Source organism: Cervus elaphus, chromosome 4 (assembly GCF_910594005.1).
Source record: "Cervus elaphus chromosome 4, mCerEla1.1, whole genome shotgun sequence".
Classification (NCBI taxonomy): Eukaryota; Metazoa; Chordata; class Mammalia; order Artiodactyla; family Cervidae; genus Cervus; species Cervus elaphus.
The window spans coordinates 61796376-61814381 of NC_057818.1; the positions used below are offsets into that span (position 1 = coordinate 61796376).

Below are 18006 nucleotides of genomic sequence, written 5' to 3' on the forward strand. Positions count from 1 at the left end.
TCTCACAGTGTTCTTCTGATGTTTGACTACTGACATCTTTGGACTTTACCTGGTGCCATCTTGTTCCAGTGGGTGACTGCAAAGTAACAAGAACTGAAATGCTGGGGAGTGAATATATGAAATTTCTAGTTTAGTAAACAAAAAAAGTTCCCATCATATAGTGTGCCTTCTAAATTATTTCCAGGGCTTCCCTGGTGGCTCAGCCGTAAGGAATTTGCCTGCCAATGCAGTAGACAAGGGACCAATAACTCCTGGTCTGGGAAATTCCATATGCTGTAGAGCTCCTGACCCCATGAGCCACAATTATTCAGCCAACAAAAAATAAGCAAAAAAAAAAGTTTTTTTCAGAATGCTCCAAGCTCCAAAAGACACGTCACTTTTACCCTTATTTCCAAAGTTTTTTATTTCCTAATTTTTGCATATTTATGATTCCTATTTTCACTTCAGGTAAATCAGGCACATACTTTTAGTTTTATTTGGGCACAAAAGATAACATTGGGAAACATAGTGCACATATAAACGGGGGGTAGGTTTTACAGGGCCAGAATCTATAATTGCTCCGCTATGGACAAAGTGTGGAGAGAATAACTCAAGTGTGTATTGTTAGTATATAATCCCAAAATTGTCTATTTGATTTCACCATGCAAAGAAACTCGTAGAGATTCTTTCAACCTTGAGAGTCTTTGGGGCATTGCTGATTTCTGTTACGAAGGACTGAGGTGGATTAAAACTGTGTTGTTGGAAGAAACATGATCATTCTGAGTTATGGAAACCATGATACAAACTTTATTAGCACACAAGACTTATGATACATTCTGAATAACACAGAGGCACACTGTAAATGGCAGCAGGTAATGATGGAGCAGATACACCCACATCCTCTTTCTGGTTCTTCTGATTGACATTTTTCAAGAAAACTGCTCTCTTCAATGTCCAAGAATAAGTTTCCATTAATCATTTACACACAACAGCAATTGCTAGTTAAGGGAGAAAAGGACCACCATTTCCCTGGTACTATTCTCCCACACAATCAGTCCCCAGGAACCTGTCAACCCCCCTCCCATGAAAAGCCCAAGCCCCTCAATGTCCAGCCTGCTCTGGGCATGGTCAGATGGTAGAGCATTCAGTCCTTTAACCACGGTGAGCTGTGTACAAAATGGCGCCCTGAACATAAAGAGCATGCTGAGTCATGTCATGGTTTTACATGGTTCTCTGTCCCTCGCTGATCCTAATTCACACACCACTGATTATATCTCAGTGTCCCTGTTTTACCAGGACAGATATAAATGAACCACACCTAATGAAGTCAGCCCCTTCATCTTACTGATTTCTTTGCAGAGACCATCATGAAAGTCTCTAAGAAAGCTATAAGAATTTAAAACTTTCAGGAAATAAAGAACAATAATGTGATGTTCCCAAGAAAATTCAAGTGATTAAACACACACTGAAGATAACGGGCCATTTCTACCCATGTGATTAAGTTTTAACAATATTTAATTATTCTGCAGTAATAGCATAGATTAGTACTGGAGAACTGAAGATTTATTTATTCCTCAAATGAATTATCTCTTCTGTGATCTGCTGTAAGAAGTGTCAAAAAAGATGGCCAAATTCATTACAATTGTAAGGATTCTCTCCAATATGAATTTGGGGAGGGGGGAATCTTGAGGAAATATTGTTTTCTTAAACACGTTTCCAAATTCCTTATAGTGTACAGTTTCTGACACACATGAATCACTTCATTATGCCCACGGTGTGAATATTTCATGGAACAGACTACACAACATTCATTATCTGTCCAAGTTTGCTCTCCATATATATCCTCTCACATGCCACAGTTTTGATCTTTGAGTTAAAGCTTCAGTGTGCACATTACTTTTGTGTGGTTTCTTGGAAAGACATATATTCTGAAGTCTAGTGTACTCTGAACCCTCCAGAAAGCCCTTGCCCATCCATTTCCAAGACTCCCCTTCACTATGGAGTCCTGTCTAACACTTCAACTCAAGGTGAAAATTTTCCCTCTCCCATTGCATTTGAGCATTGCTCCAGAATGTTCCCGAACTTGGATGTTTGGTAAAATCCTTCCCACATATATTACATTTGTGTGGTTTAACTTCAGGATATGTATTCTTACACACCTAAAGAGTGAGCAGTAACTGTGAAAACTTCCATAAAGCATGAAGTATAAAACTGCCAAACTATAAAGTATTTTGTGAATCCTGAGTTTAAGGCAGTACCTAAAAGTCTTGCCATATTCTGTACACTGGTAAGGTTCTCTCTAGTACGCATCATCTGATGGCTAGTGCAATGTGAGCCCCAAGTAAAGGTTTTGCACACTCATGTCATTTGTAAGCTTTCTCTCCAGAATGACTTCTTTACTGAATCGTGTCTTAGGATTGTTGCCTAAAAGCCCTGACACACTCATTACATTGACATAATTTCTATCCAGTGTGAATAATTCTCAAGAAGCCTAAGGTGTAAACACCTGACAAAAGCCTAGACATACTGACTACATTCGGATGGTCTTTCCAGTCCATCACCTGATGTCTTTTGAGGCCTGAATGCCACCTGAAGGATTTGCCACACTCTTACATTTGTGTCTCTGCATTATGAATTCTCTGCTGATGGGAAAGACAAGACCTGTTATTGAAGCCCTGGCCACACACAGTCTATTTACATGATTTCCTCCAATCTTAATGTTAAGATTGGAGAGAGAGACTGTGCTCTAAATGTATGGATTCTCACCAGTATGAATTTTCTCATGTTTTGTAAATAACTGAATACCTTCCAAAAGACTTACCGCACAAACTATGTGGGTAAGATTTCCATTCAGAATTCGTTCTGTGATGATTAGTTACATATGACCACAGAACCAAAGCTTTGCCCACCTACCACATTCGTGTGGTTTCCTCTAGTTTGACTTTTCTGAGGGTCAAAAAGTTGATATACTTTATGACTGAAGGGTTTGTCATATAAATTCCACTTATGTGGCTTCCCTCCTGTATGAGCTGCCCAACGGTCAGTTGAGGCTGAACATGAACTAGAAGCTCTACCAGATTTCTTTCATTGGTATGGTTTCTACAGTATGAATTCTTTGATTAATTATAAGGCCTGAACTCTGACTAAAGGCTTTGCTACACTCATTACATCTGCACTGAAATGTTTCTCATCATTGCTGTCTTTGTAACGTTTTTCTCCACTATGAATTATCTGATTTCTTAGATGGTCATTTCAAGCACTGCCCACATACGTGACATTTCTATGCTGTCTATCCTGTATGAACTGCACAATGGTGAGGCTAGCTGTGCTGTAAAACGTTTGTCAGAATGGTTACGTTTGTAAGGTTTCTCTCCAGTATGAATTCTCCAACGAACTGCAAGGTTTGCATTTAAAGGCCTTGCCACTGAGATCACAATTACATGGTTTCCCTCCTGTATGAATTCTCTGATGAAATGCAAGGTTTGCAGTCTGACTAAAGGCCTTGCCAGATAGCTCATTATTTATATGGTTTCTCTCCAATGTTTCCATGAACTGCAAAGACCTGGAACTGAAGACTTTGCCACATAAATTACCTTTCTACACTTTTCCTCCTGTATGAACTACCTGATGCCAACCTAAGGATGACTGTGCATTAAAATGTTTGTCCCAATTGTCATATTTGTAAGGTTTCTCTCCAGTATGAATTCTCTGATGAATTACAAGGATTGAATTTCGACTAAAGGCCTTTCCACACATATCACATTTATATGGTTTCTCTCCAGTATGAACTCTCTGATGAACTACAAGCCTTGCATTTACACTAAAGGCCTTGCCACACACATCACATTTATATGGCTTATCTCCGGTATGAACTCGCTGATGATGTTGAAGCTGTGTATGCTGTTTAAAGCAGTGGCCACAGACATCACATTTATATCGTTTCTCTCCAGTATGATTTCTCTGATGAACTACAAGGGTCAATTTATCACTAAAAGCCTTACAACACATGTTACATTTATATGCTTTTCTCCTGTACGGACTCTTTGATGTCTAGTGAGTTCTGAGTCCTGAAGAAAGGTTATGTTACACTTCTTACAACTGTAAGTTTTTTTCTTGTGTGCTTTCTGGTCTGGTCCCAGTTCTGAGGGATGCATTACAGCATTCTCACGTTTATGACAACTGCCTTTACGGACACTACGAGTTCTCAGAGGTGGCAAACCTGAGGCGCTACTGTTGATATTCGCCATGACCTGACTACATTCAGAACCTGTCCCTTCAGATTCCAGCATCTGCAACTGATCTTGAAAGCTTGATCCATGCCTTTCAACAGGCTTATTTCCTGCATCACTTCTACTATTATGATCTTGTCTATAGGTGAGATTTTTGTTATGGGATATAGAGGTCCCTCTGTCATTTGTTTCATCATCTGTCCACAGACACTCAAAATCATGCATATTTTCCTGTATCTTTCTGAAGAAAAAATCTTCAATTTCATAGCTTTCGGCTCCTCCAAACACCACTCTTTGAAAAATTTCTTCTTTATCACTGTTTCCTTTTGCCTGTAATTTCTTGATCATACATATTTGAGACACATCTACAAATATAAAAACCATATGCAGTCTATCAATTAAAATTCATAAATAAATTGTTTCATGCTGAATACATGGTATTACACCAAACAGCATATTCATGCTGAACAGAATTATGCATTTTCCCAATCATGATCTTAAAAATATTTCAAATGCTAATCAGATAGAACTCTTTAAATATGAAAGAGCAATCACATGTAATCCAAATTAATTTCAGGGTAGCCTAGCTTCAAAGATACAGTCAGAACATATTCATTTCTTCGATACTCATGTTAGTTCTCAAAGAAAAGGGTATTCTTGCACCATGACTTCTGAACTCATTCTACTTGGTAGTAAACACACTGCTGTCTCATAATTGAGGAGCAAATATAGCATATTGTACACACTTTATGCATACTTATACATAAGTAAATGGTAAAGAACAGACAGGGTTACGTAGGTGACTTGGTAGTAAAGGATTAGCCTGCCAATGCAGGAGACGTAGGATAGGGAGCTTCAAACCCTAGGTGGGGAAGATCCCTTGGAGGAGGAAATAGCACCCACTGAACTATTCTTGCCTGAAAAAAATTCCATGTAAGCAGAGAGAACAGCCTGAGTGCCAGCTCTGAGGCAGGAAGATATTTACTGAACAGAAAACCAGCCAGTGTGACTGCAACAGAGGGCAAGAAGATGGGGTGATGCCAGGTAGAGGCTGATTTCTGCAAGGCCTATAAACTGAGGATGTTATTTCAAAAGCACCTGGACATCACTTAAGAATCTGTAGGAGGAAAGTTAGAGATTTAGGTTTGTTTTTCAGCACTCACTCTGCTAGGTGAGGAGGCTGTTGTTTAGTTGGCTCAGTCATGTCAGACTCTTTGGGACCCCATGGACTGTAGCCTGTCAGGCTCCTCTGTCCATGGGATTCTCCAGGCAAGAAAACTGGAGTGGGTGGCCATTCCCGTCTCCTGTTCATGTGTATTTTGGCATCTTTGGGACATTAAAAATGAATCAAGTGTATTTCAGTAAGTTTATTAATATGCGATTTCCTTTTCACAGCTTCTTTGGTTTGTTTATGCTGGGCCTTCGTTGCCGTGATCAGCTCTCTCTGCTTGTGGCTGCACTGCATGGAGGTGAGTCTGCAGTGCCCAGGCTTCTCATCGCAGTGGCGTCTCTTTGTCTCCGAAGTCAAGCACAAGCATTGAGTGACTTGTGAAGGGCGGGGCCAGGCTGAGTGAACACCTACCTGCTTCTTCCTCCCTTTGGTTCCAGAGGTGTCTTGTCACGGTTAAGGAGTACTTGGTCTCTCATGTCATGTGTTGCATCATTGATTGCTCATTAATTTAAGTAACTGTAAACACTTTTAATAAAACTTTAAAATTCTGTGGGATAATCACAATGGAAAGAATCTTTTGGCATAACATTTAGAGTCCTGCATGTCCGATGACAGAGGATGAGATGGTTGGATGGCATCACCGACACAATGAGTTTGAGTAAACTCTGGGAGTAGGTGATGGACAGGGAGTCCTAGCTTGCTGCAGTCCATGGGGTTACAGAGTCGGACATGACTGAGCAACTGAACCAAACTGTACTTGGAGTCCTGCTGATGAGGCTGAAGTGATTCAGAGGCCTGGGAACTGAAACCTAGTCTGGTGGCCAGGTTGAGGTTGGGTGAGGGTTGATGTGGGCTGCTGCTGGGGTGGGGCTGGATGTGGGGTGCTAGCTGAACCCAGGAATATTCCTGCAATTAGAATTAATTTAAGCAGTTTAAGTAAACAAGAACTGGCTTTCTGTAGGGATGACAAGCTAGAATGTGAAACACACAACTCTTAGAAAGGGCTACTTCATACTAACACTTCTAAGGAGAAACATGTCTTGACATTCCACTTCTTCAAGTACCAAGCTTATTAGTCACTGCAGTGGCCCAGCGAAAGTGCACCCTGAGGGGAATGCAGGATTGAGAAAAGCAGGCACCATGCTGTGTTTTGGACATTCTGGCCTTCGTATTTCAGGAAGGGAAGTGTCTCTTGGGTCCATCTACGTCTTCAGCAAGTCCAGATAAGTTTGGGGGAGTCTCTCCTGGTTTTCAGATCTCCCAGTTATTGGTTGATGACCCCAAATTTTGTTTGGCAATGTTTTAACATACATAGCGCCCAGTTAAAAGACACTGAGTAGAACCTCCCTGGTGGTGCAGTGGTAAATAATCTACCTGCCAATGCACAGGACCCGGGTTTGATACCTGGTGTGGGAGGATGCCACGTGCCTCACAGCAACTAAGCCCGAGCAACACAAGTACTGAGCCTGTGCTCCAAAGCCTGTGCTCTGCAACAGCAGCAGCCCCAGCAATGAGAAGCCTGCACACAACTAACCAGAAAGTCGCTTCTGCTGCTGCAGCTAGAGAAAGCCCACGTGCAGCAAAGAGAGGCTCAGCTCAGCCCATAGAACAGACAGACACTGAGTCCTCTGGACCGACCAAAAGAGCCTTCAAAACGCCAGTCTCCAACCATACCCCAGCCAAGGTTACGTGGAGAATTCACAGCCCGATTGCTGCAAAAAGACAAAGAAGCCAGCACAATGAAGACTCAGCAGAGCCAAAGATAAATTTTAAAGTTTATTAAAGAGAGAAAAAAACTTTTAATGAGAAATGCATTCTTCTTCATAAAAGTTTCTGTTCCATGCTTATGATGACAAAGCTTCAAAAACTTATATGAGAAAAACTTGTTTACATCATAATATGTAATACTTAAGCCAATACTTGAATGTCATGGAATGTCAAATTGCTATATGATCACTTGACAGTGATTAGGCAATTAACTTCTGGTTGAAAAATTGTAATATATTTTCTCTCATGTCTTTGTTGTCCACAACAAACAGATCTTTCAGAAACGGACAACAAAGCACACTGTCAAATATAAAGTCTTAACAAGAGGCTAGAATCTATTTCCCCCCAAATTATCAACTTGGCACTATTTATAAATATTTCTATGTGTATTATCTGACTGAACTCAAGTCCTAAAGGAACTGTCTTTCTTTACATTTACAAGGCACCTACTATGTTCCCTGTCATTGTCTACATGCATTTTAATGTTACAAGTCTCAAAAGAACCCACAGACTTATGTATTAGGGTAAGGCAGGAAAGAAATATAAATTAAACCTTAGAAATGGGTCATAACATGTGGGTAGAAAAAGTAATGCTAAACTATTGAAAAAAAACAAAAGAAATAGGAAGGCAGGATTTAAGAGATTAGCACTGAAACATATATATTACCATATGTAAAAGAGCCAGTAAGAGTTTGATACATGAGCCAGTGCTCTGGGACAATCTGGAGGGATACGGTGTTGAGAGAGGTGGGTTCAGGAGGGAAGGGACATATGTACGCCTATTCATGTTGATGTACACAAAGAACATCACAATATTGTAAAAAAAAAAAAAAAAAATTAACTGCTGGTGAGGTAGGCCTGAACACAGCATCAAAGCTTTCCCAAATCTAGCACATCTGTGTAGTTTTCCTAACTTTGAATTCTCTGAGGGTCAAAAAGTTGATGTATTTTACTGCATTCTCTACATGTGTAAGTTTTCACTGCAGTATGGATTCTCAGATGATCTGCAATGTCATTCCTTGTGATTGAAGAGTTTGCCACATAAATAACATGTATGTGGTTTCTCTCCTGTATGAACTGCCTAATGGGCAGTTCATGCTGAACATGCACTAGAAACTCTGCCACATTCATTTCACTTGTATGTTTTCTATACAGTATGAATTCTCTGAATTAAAGGCCTGAACGCTGACTAAAGGCGTTGTCACAGTCACAACTTTTGCACTAACATGTTTCTCACAACTGTCACATTTCTAATGTTTCTCTCTAGTATGAATTCGCCAATGGTTTCTAAGTTCGTCATTTCAAGTAAAGCACCAGCCATATATATCATATTTATATGGTTTCTGTCCTGTCTGAACTGCCTGATGATGAGTTATGGATGACTGTACCTAAATGGTTTGTCACAATTTTTATATTTCTAAGGTTCTCTCCTCTATGAATTATCTGATGAACTGCAAAGTTTGCATTCACACTGAAAGCCCTGCCACATATACCTCATTTATATGGTTTCCCTCCAGTATGAACTCTCTGATGAATAGCAAGGTTATCAGTACAAACAAATGCCTTACCACATACATCACATTTATATGGTATCTCTCCAATATGAACTCTCTGATGAATACCAAGGTTACCAGTACAAACAAATGCCTTGACACATACATCATATTTATATGGTTTCTCTCCAGTATGAATTCTCTGATGAAGTCCAAGTTTTGTAGTCTGATTAAAGGCCTTGCCACACACGTCACATTTATATAGTTTCTCTCCAGTATGAAGTCTTCAATGAACTGCAAGGCATGAAGTTTCACTAAAGCGTTTGTGACATACATCACATTTATATGGTTTTACTCCAGTATGAACTCTCTGATGAACACTAAGGTTTGCAGCTTGACTAAAGGCTCTGACAAATGTATCACATTTATATGATTTCTCTCCTGTATGGAACCTCCGATGAAGTGCAACCTTTCTCGCTTCATTAAAGGCCTTGCCACATACATCACATTTATATTGTTTCTCTCTAGTATGTACTCTCAAATGAACAGCAAGGTGTGAACTTACTCTGAAAGTTTTGCCATACATATGACATTTATATGGTTTCACTCCAGTATGAACTCTGATGAGCAGTAAGGTTTCCACTATGACTAAACAGCTCATAATATACATTGCATTTGTATGGCTTCTCTCCAGTATGAATTCTCTGATGAAGTGCAAGCCTTGTAGTTTGATTAAAAGCCTTGCCACATACATCACATTTATATGGTTTCTCTCCAGTATGAACTCCCTGATGAACAGCAAGGCTTGAACTTACACTGAAAGCCTTGCCACATATAGCACAATTATATGGTTTCTCTTAACTATGAACTCTCCAATGAACAGCAAGCTGTCCAGTACGACTAAATGCCTTGCCACACACATCACATTTTTAAGATTTCTGTCCAGTATGAATTCTCTGATGAACTACAAGGTTTGAGGTTTGAATAAAGGCCTTGCCACATACATCACATTTATATGGTTTCTCTCCAGTATGAATTCTCTGATGAACTGCAAGGTTTGAGGTTTGTCTAAAGGCCTTGCCACATACATCACATTTATATGGTTTCTCTCCAGTATGAACTCCCTGATGAACAGCAAGGCTTGAACGTCCCCTGAAAGCCTTGCCGCATATACCACAATTATATGGTTTCTCTCCACTATGAACTCTCCGATGAACAGCAAGGTGTCCAGTACGAGTAAACGCCTTGTCACACACATCACATTTATATGGCTTCTCTCCAGTATGAATTCTCTGATGAACTGCAAGGCTTGTAGTTTGAATAAAGGCCTTGCCACATACATCACATTTATATGGCTTCTCTCCAGTATGAATTTTCCGATGAAGTCCAAGATTTGCAGTCTGATTAAAGGCCTTAAAACATATATCACATGTATATGGTTTCTCGCCAGTATGAATTCTCTGATGAACTGCAAGGCTTGAAGTTTGACTGAAGGCCTTGCCACATACATCACATTTATATGGTTTCTCGCCAGTATGAATTCTCTGATGAACTGCAAGGTGTGCAGTTTGACTGAAAGTCTTGCCACATACATCACATTTATATGGTTTCTTTCCAGTATGAAGTCTCTGATGAACTGCAAGGTTTCCAATTTGAATAAAAGCCTTGCCACATACATCACATTTATATGGTTTCTTTCCAGTATGAAGTCTCTGATGAACTGCAAGGTTTCCAATTTGAATAAAAGCCTTGCCACATACATCACATTTGTGTGGTTTCTCCCCAGTATGAATTCTCCAATGAACTGCAAGTTGTCTAGTTTGATTAAAAGCCTTGCCACACACGTTGCATTTATATGGTTTTCCTCCAGTATGGATTCTTTGATGTCGAGTGAGTTCTGAGTCCTCAAGAAAGGTTATGTCACACTCAGTACATTTGTAAGGTCTTTTCTTTTGTGTTTCATTGTCTGGTAACAGTTCTGAAGGATGCATAACAGCATTCTCATGTTTATGAGAAAAGCCTTTGCAGACGTTACCAGTTCTCTGAGGTGGTAAACCTGTGGCCCTGACATTTGTCACAACTTGACTACATTCAAAAATTATCCCTTCAGATTGTACCATCTGCAATTCATCCTGAAAGCTTGCTCTGTGCCTTTCAAAAGGTCTATTTCCTGCATCACTTCTACTAGGATGATCTCTTCCATCAGTGAGGTTTTTGTTATGGGATGTAGACATTCCTTTGTCAGTTCTTTCATCATGTGTCCACAGAGAATGAAAGTGATGTATATTTTCCAGGATCTTCCTGGGGCAAAAATCTTTGATTTCAAGGCATTCAGTTTTTCCAAACATCACTCTTTGAAAAATTTCCCCTTTATCACTGTTTGCTTTTGCCTGTAATTTCTTGATCATATGTATATGAGACATATCTACAAGACATAAAGAACCACAGGTATTCTATTAGTGACAATGCATAAATCAATTCTTTCCTGTTGAGCACATGATATTATACCAAAAGTCATATCCATCCTAAACAGAATTACAAATCTTCGCAATGATCTTAAAACTATACAAAACTAAAGGAATAGAACTCTTTAAAAAAGAGTGATCATATGCAATTCAAATTAATTTTAGGGTAGTGTCATTTCAAACACAATCAGAAAACATTCATTTTAAGCAAAGTCATGTCAGTTTGAAAAGAAAACGTATTTTCCCACCATGACATCAAGGCTCATCCTACCTTGTACTAAACACACTGCTGTCTCATAATTGAGGAGGAACTAATGTTATACTGTACACACTTTATGAATACTTATATATGTTTAAATGGTAAAGAACATACAGGACTAGAGAGGTGACTCAGTGGTAAAGAATCTGCCTGCCAATGCAGAAGACATGGCAAGGGGGATACAATCCCTGGGTCAGAAAGATCCCCTGGAGCAGGAAATCACAACCAGTGCACTATTCTTGCCTGAAAAAAATTCCATGGATAGGAAAGCTTGGTGGGCTACAGTCCATGAGATCACAAAGAGTCAGACAGGACTGAGCAACTGAGCAAACAAGCATCAAACAGGCAATACACTCGAATGGTAAACAATCCAAAAGAAGCATTCTAATGAATAATGTAAAAGATAAATGGCAGTTAGTAACTGTTCAACAAATACTGCATTGAGAAAAGAAAGAATTCCATAAACTATATATATATATATATATATATATTTTTTTTTTTTTTTGCTGGACTATGTGACTTACAAAATCTTGGTTCCCTGATCATGGATTAAATCCAGGCTCGCTGCAGTGAAACTACTGAATCCTATCCACTGGACTGTCAGGGAATTCCCTAAAATAATTTAAAAAATAAAAAAATAAATACTTTTTAAAACACCTGTTAGAAATCTATCAGTAGATAGACATAAAATATATCAGTAGATAGACATATAGTCGTTTTATGACATTAATGAGTGGCTCATGTCAGTTATATTGTGTAATACAAAAAGACTGTCATTTTTAAAAAACAAAAAATATGAGAAACAGTCTCTACTTGTACGGTAATCACACAATACATCAACTCCCTATCTACACAGTGACCTAAACTCACCCAGTTCACTGGCTTTGGGGCTTCCCTTGTGGCTCAGAGGTAAAGAATCCGTCACCGAGAATAAGTTGATGAACTACAGATAGTGAGCTTGTATGGCAAAACTGCTCACGCCCGTGTGCCCAGGGCCCGTGCTTCACAACTAAAGAAAGCACCACAATGAGAAACCGTGCTCCCCGCAACTACAGAGGAGCCCTCACTCGTCTCCAGCAGACAGAAGTCCGCACAGCACAAAGGACCCAGGACAGGCCAAAACCAGACCTCGCCTTCATCTCTGTGGGCGCTACAGCTCCACTGGAGGGCGCTGTACATTTCACATGATGAAGAACAGAGCCGTCAGTTAGGGAGAAGAAAAACCTCCTGTGAGATTCACAAACATTAAACATCTGTTTTCTCACAGAACTCTCCCCCTTGGAGAGTTTCCCAAACCCCATGGATGGTGCGGCTTCCTCTCTGTCCTTGTGACAGTTGACCTGTGATCACACTGTTGATACTTTCCCACTCATCTGGATTTTTGTTGTTAGCACCTCATTCTCCACAATCCAGGGGTCTTCCTCCTTGTATGGAGATAACGTTCAAATCAGAAACAGAAATTCCTACTCACAAGTAATGCCACATACTGTGGCTTCTTCTAGAATCCAACCTCTCTTTCTTTTAATAAATGTATCTACTATTTTTAATAGATATTATTTAATATTTTAATTTTCAATGTATTCATTTCTTTTGGCTCAGGGGAGTGTTCATTGCTGTTGGTCTTTTCTCCAAGTTCAGTAAGTAGGGGCTACGCTCCAGATACAGTGCTCGTGTTCCTCACTTGCTGTGGCTTCTCCTGAGTGCATGGGCTTCAGTGGTTGTCCCATGTGGGCTCAGTAGTTGCAGCTTCCAGGCTCTAGAGTGCTGGCTTATAGTTGAGGCACACAGGCGTAGCTGCTCTGTGACATGTGGCATCTTCCCAGAGCAAGGATCAAACCTGTGTCTCCTGCATTGGCAGGTGTAGAATCCAGCTCTTTTGTCAGCCAAGGGGTGAGGATATTATAAACCAACAGGAAAATACTTCTCTAATGAATTTACTATCTGCCTCCTTTTGAATGCACAGGGACCAGTATAACGTACAGTACAAAATGCAGCAGGTATCTAGTTCCTCTCTAAGAACTACTGAACCAAGAACACAGGGCTAGAAAACAGGCAACTGGATGTTTCAAAGTTTGAAATCACCTTTATAAATGCTCAAGTTCTGAAAAAACTCCTTGTGTAACACACATTGGCAGGTCACCAGAAGGAAAGACAAGTTTAAACTCCTGATGCCAATCACGAACCTTTACATGTGTGAGTCAACAATGTTTTGAGCTTAGTCAAGAAAAACAGGTGATCTCAAAAGGTACAGAGGGAACATGCAGAGGTACCCCAGGGCAGATCCCCACTTCAGGGGGAAGTGATCCTCACCCACAGACAGCAGGTTCCTGAGGGTCTCCACCATCACGTCCTTGTACAAGGTCCTCTGGGCAGGGTCCAGACATTCCCACTCCTCAGGAGTGAAATCTATGAACAGATCCTTGAAGGTCAACTGTGCCTGAAATGAAAACGCATTTCACCAACGGGCCCTGAGGAGGATTCTTCGTTTCACACAAAATGAGAAGAGGTGAGAGGGGTAAAGCTCAATTCAGTTTAAGTAAAATTCTGAGAGATCCATTAAAAGCTGCTTGAAGCAAACTGTTGATGATGACATCATCACACTAACAACAGGTGTTTCAGCACGTCTTACACACTAAGCATTACTCTAAAGACGTCACACGGATGAACTTGTCATCAACATAACAGCACGTTAGAGAAAGATCTGAGTCCACCTTACTGGGGAGAAAACTCTGTCACTCTAAGAAATCACTCAGATCAAACAGTTAAGAAATGAGGCAACAGCACCTGAGTCCAGGTGGTTGGGAGTGACAACTGAACCTAAAGAATCAACCAGGTAACTACCAGAGAAGGAAAGAACATCCACAGAGAGTTCCCTGAGAATACCCGAAACAAGTTCAAGGAAGCTGAAATTCACTATAAGAGCATAAATGGTCACATTACAGGGTCATACCCTCTCCCATCGCAACCCACACAATATCTATTGCTACAATTTACATCATTCATGTGATGATGCAGAAAAAACTTAACACCATGAAATACACTTAAGATACAATTGAAACTGCTACAAAGCACACACCATTTATGAGATGATGGTTTTGTAATAAAACCATCGAGGTACATATCCATGCATTCATGCATGCATGTGTAAACACACAATTGCTTGAAACAAGAGGAGTTGTCTTTATTTTTTTTCTTGGACACAATTTTTTTTCATGGACACAATTGATTGAAACAAGACAGAGACACAGATGTACAGAACAGACTTTTAGACTGTGTGGGAGAAGGGGAGGGTGGGATGTTCAGAGAGAACAGCATTGAAACAAGTATACTATCAAGGGTGAAACAGATCACCAGCCCAGGTTGGATACATGAGACAAGTGCTCAGGGCTGGTGCACTGGGAAGACCCAGAGGGATGGGATGGATATAGAGGTGGGAGGGGGATCAGGATGGAGAACAGATGTAAATCCATGGCTGATTCATGTTAATGTATGTCAAAAACCACTACAATATTGTAAAGTAATTAGCCTCCAATTAATAAAAATACATGGGAAAAAAAGAAAAAAAAAAGAAACAAGAAGAGTTCTTTACTTTTTTTCTTTCATTCTATCAAAATTTATTCAGTGTCAGCTTTGCACCCCAAACTTGAAATACAGCAGTGAACATGATGGACCTTACACTCTAGCAGCCAGCCAGCCAATTCCACCCACAATTATAAAGTTACTATCGAAATAAGTGCTCTGACACAGTCCCGGTACTAAGACAAAATTAAACACGTCTTAACCTACATTGAGAAATCAGACAAGGTCTCTGTGAGGAAGAAACACTTAGGATGGGCAAGGTGGGAAATGGAAGAGTGTTGCAAGCACAGAGAACAGCTTCAGTGACAGCTCTGAGGCTGGAAGATATTTACTGAACAGAAAGTCAGCCAGTGTGACTGGGACACAGGGAATGTAGATGGGGTAACGCCAGGTAGAGGCTTATTTATGCAAGACCTATGGATTTAGGACTTTATTCCAAAAGGTACTGGAAGTCTCTGAAGAATCTGCAAGAGGAAAGTTAGATGCTTAGATTTGTTTTTCAGAGCTCAATCTGCTATGTGTGGAAGTTGTGTTTACCTGCTTACTCATGCCAGACTCTTTGCAACCCCACTGACGGCAGCCTGCCAGCTCCTCTATCCATGGAATTCACCAGGCAAGAATACTGCAGTGGGTTCTCATTCTCTTCTTTCATTTTACTTCTTCATTAACTTTGTCAACATTCTATTTCTTTTGCAAAACTTATTTTGCTTATGTTTGGTCTTCATTGTTGTGAGTGGGCTTTCTCTACTTGCAGCTGCAGTGCCGGGGCTTCTCACTGCAGTGGCTTCTCTTGTTTTGGAGCACAGGCTCTAGAGAGTGCGGGCTTCTGTAGTTATGGCCTCGGGCTCTAGAGCACAGGCTCAGTAGTTGTGGCCCATGGGCTTAGTTGCTCTGAGGCATCATCCCGGACCTGGGATGGAACCCGTGCACCCTACATTGGCAAGCACATTCTGAGCCACTGTACCACCATGGAAGTCCTCGACATTATCTTATTCTGGTTCAAAAAAACTAAAAAGTAATACAAGCAGAAAATAACATACCGAAGGTTTCTTCCAATCTTTATAAAATACCTGTCTTTAAAAATATGTGGGCCTCCCGATGGGTAAGTGGTGAAGAATCCACTGGGCAATGCAAGAGATGTGGGTTGTTCCTGGTCTGAGATCCCACATGCTGAGGGGCAACTAAGCCTTGAGTCTCAATTCCTGAGCCAGAGCTGGAGAGCCCAGGAGGTGAAGCTACTGAAGCCAGCACACTCAAGACCCTGTGCTGCAAGACAAGAGAAACCACTGCAATGAGAAGCGTGCGCACCGCAACCAGAGAGTGGCTACCACTCACCAGAACCAGGGAAAAGATACTGAAGCAATAAAGATACAGTACAGGAAATAAATATATTTTAAAATAATAATGTGATTTTTATCATTAATTTTAGGTATGTACTTATTAACAAAATCCAAAATTTATTATTTTATTCCAATAAGAAAATACTGAATCAGTGACAGGGTAACAGGCAGGAAGGCCAGGGGTCTCCAAATAGAGGAAACAGGCTGCAAGTGTCAGGCATTTTTATCTCTCTTAAGCTGCAGGAGGAAACAAACTAGTGATATATTTTTCCCTTCTCTATACAAATTTAAAAGGAGGTTTCTCTTAAAATATTGTGTTGCCATAATGACTCCTGGTTTCACCTGAAGCTAACTATTCTCAAACCTTCAGTTAACCAATGCATTTTTCTTATGGAAATGTTTGTCTTAAGCTATGGTAATGTACTATGCATTTACCCCAGATTATGCCTTCAAGTCCCTTTCACCTAGTGGCTCAGAACCTACTTGACAAACCAGTATGTTATACTCACATATTATTCCCCTAATCTATGTAAACAAAGCTATTTGCATGGTAACCTGCCCTTCTACAAGATTCAAGTCAATCGCTTTATGGCATGGGGATGAATCATCTGGTGCCAAGATTATTCCAAACTGCATCTTATGTATGAGGGGCCTGGTGCCATTTTGAGTTTTAAGACATTCCTTTCTTTCATTAACAGATTGCTAGTGACTATATAACATCCAGCTGAAGACCAGTGGGGGGGGGGGGGTACTCTTTCTGCCCCCTTCTGATGCCTATGTCAGAAGCTTTCTCTATCTCCTTTATACTTTAATAAAACTTTATTACATGAAAGCTCTGAGCGATCAAGCCTAGTCTCTGGCCCCAGATTGAATTCTTCTCCTCCGGAGAAGAAGAATCCTGGTGTCTTTTCGTTCAGCAACAACCTTTCATCTAGATCAGTAAAGTTGGAGAACTCCCTCATGGTCCTGTGGTTAAGTTCCCTCACTTCCACTGCAGGGTTTCAGGTTTGATCCTTACACAGTGAACTAAGACCCTGGAAGCTGCATCATGTGGTCAAAAAGGAAAGAAAAAAAAATTAGTAAACCTGATTTTACAGTTTAAATTAGATGGTATAACGAAACACTCCCTAGCCCTGACAACTCTTTTGAATGTTCCATTCCCAAACACTTAAGTTTTCAAGGAGGTGCTCATTTAGTTTTAAATGTTCTATAAAAAGTCAGAACTGATTTCCCCTCATTGGCCTCTTTTCCAGATTTTACCGTGTACTGTACATGTTAATACCTGAGGTCCACATACAGCTTCTTTACACGGGTTGACAGAGAGCAGACAGCACATCCAGATGGGCCCTAAACAGTCCCTGCTGCCCAACAGCACCGAGACCCATGGGTGAGAAGCCCTGCCCAGGACGGTGCCCAGGGGAGCCTCCTCACAAGGGCCAGGTCACCGTGTCATGGGGAGACAGGATCTAAGTGGAGACGACAGGCCCTGAGGGAACGCCCCAGGTGAGTGTGTGTGTACAGGAGTCAGACAGGATACTCCAGAATCGACACAATTGACGAGTCCAGAGAAGGGCATTTCAGGAAGGCAGTGTGAGAATCCACTGAGAATATGACCTTACCTGAGAGAAAGCCATGCCTGACTCCTGTTCTTTCCTCTTCTGAGCTTCTTCGTCCATGTGTCTTCACAGTTCCATCATGAAAGTGGAAAACATGTTGTTTAATGC

At 40.6% G+C, this 18006-nt stretch overlaps 3 protein-coding genes across 3 annotated transcripts in view; all 3 read right to left on the reverse strand.

The window, feature by feature from the left end:
- Positions 1-18006, reverse strand: part of LOC122689309 (zinc finger protein 665-like) — a 162657-nt gene that overhangs the window by 120207 nt on the left and 24444 nt on the right. The gene's annotated exons all lie outside the window — the stretch shown is intronic.
- On the reverse strand, positions 3577-10759 carry LOC122692845 (zinc finger protein 2 homolog). The gene is made up of 5 exons (XM_043900656.1): positions 9632-10759; positions 9308-9463; positions 6137-6285; positions 4148-4347; positions 3577-3947 (listed from the first exon to the last, which is right to left on the reverse strand). Exons 1-5 carry the CDS (start codon positions 10757-10759, stop codon positions 3577-3579), a joined length of 2004 nt encoding a protein of 667 aa, XP_043756591.1.
- Positions 11013-17958, reverse strand: LOC122692846 (zinc finger protein 701-like). Its single transcript, XM_043900657.1, has 4 exons — positions 17902-17958; positions 13674-13800; positions 11888-11975; positions 11013-11064 (listed from the first exon to the last, which is right to left on the reverse strand). Exons 1-4 carry the CDS (start codon positions 17956-17958, stop codon positions 11013-11015), a joined length of 324 nt encoding a protein of 107 aa, XP_043756592.1.

Coding starts and splice junctions, on each gene's coding strand:
- LOC122692845 (XM_043900656.1), bottom strand. CDS start 10,759: ATGGTACAATCTGAAGGGATAATTTTTGAATGTAGTCAAGTTGTGACA. Junction 9,464..9,631: donor AATGTGATGTATGTGGCAAG/GCCTTTATTCAA, acceptor ATATGTGGCAAG/GCTTTCAGTGTAAGTTCAAG. Junction 6,286..9,307: donor AGAAGCCATACAAATGCAAT/GTATATTATGAG, acceptor TTCTAATTGCAG/GAATATTCCTGGGTTCAGCT.
- LOC122692846 (XM_043900657.1), bottom strand. CDS start 17,958: ATGGACGAAGAAGCTCAGAAGAGGAAAGAACAGGAGTCAGGCATGGCT. Junction 13,801..17,901: donor CAGGCATGGCTTTCTCTCAG/GTAAGGTCATAT, acceptor TTTTCATTTCAG/GCACAGTTGACCTTCAAGGA. Junction 11,976..13,673: donor CAGGAACCTGCTGTCTGTGG/GTGAGGATCACT, acceptor AAATTATTTTAG/GGAATTCCCTGACAGTCCAG.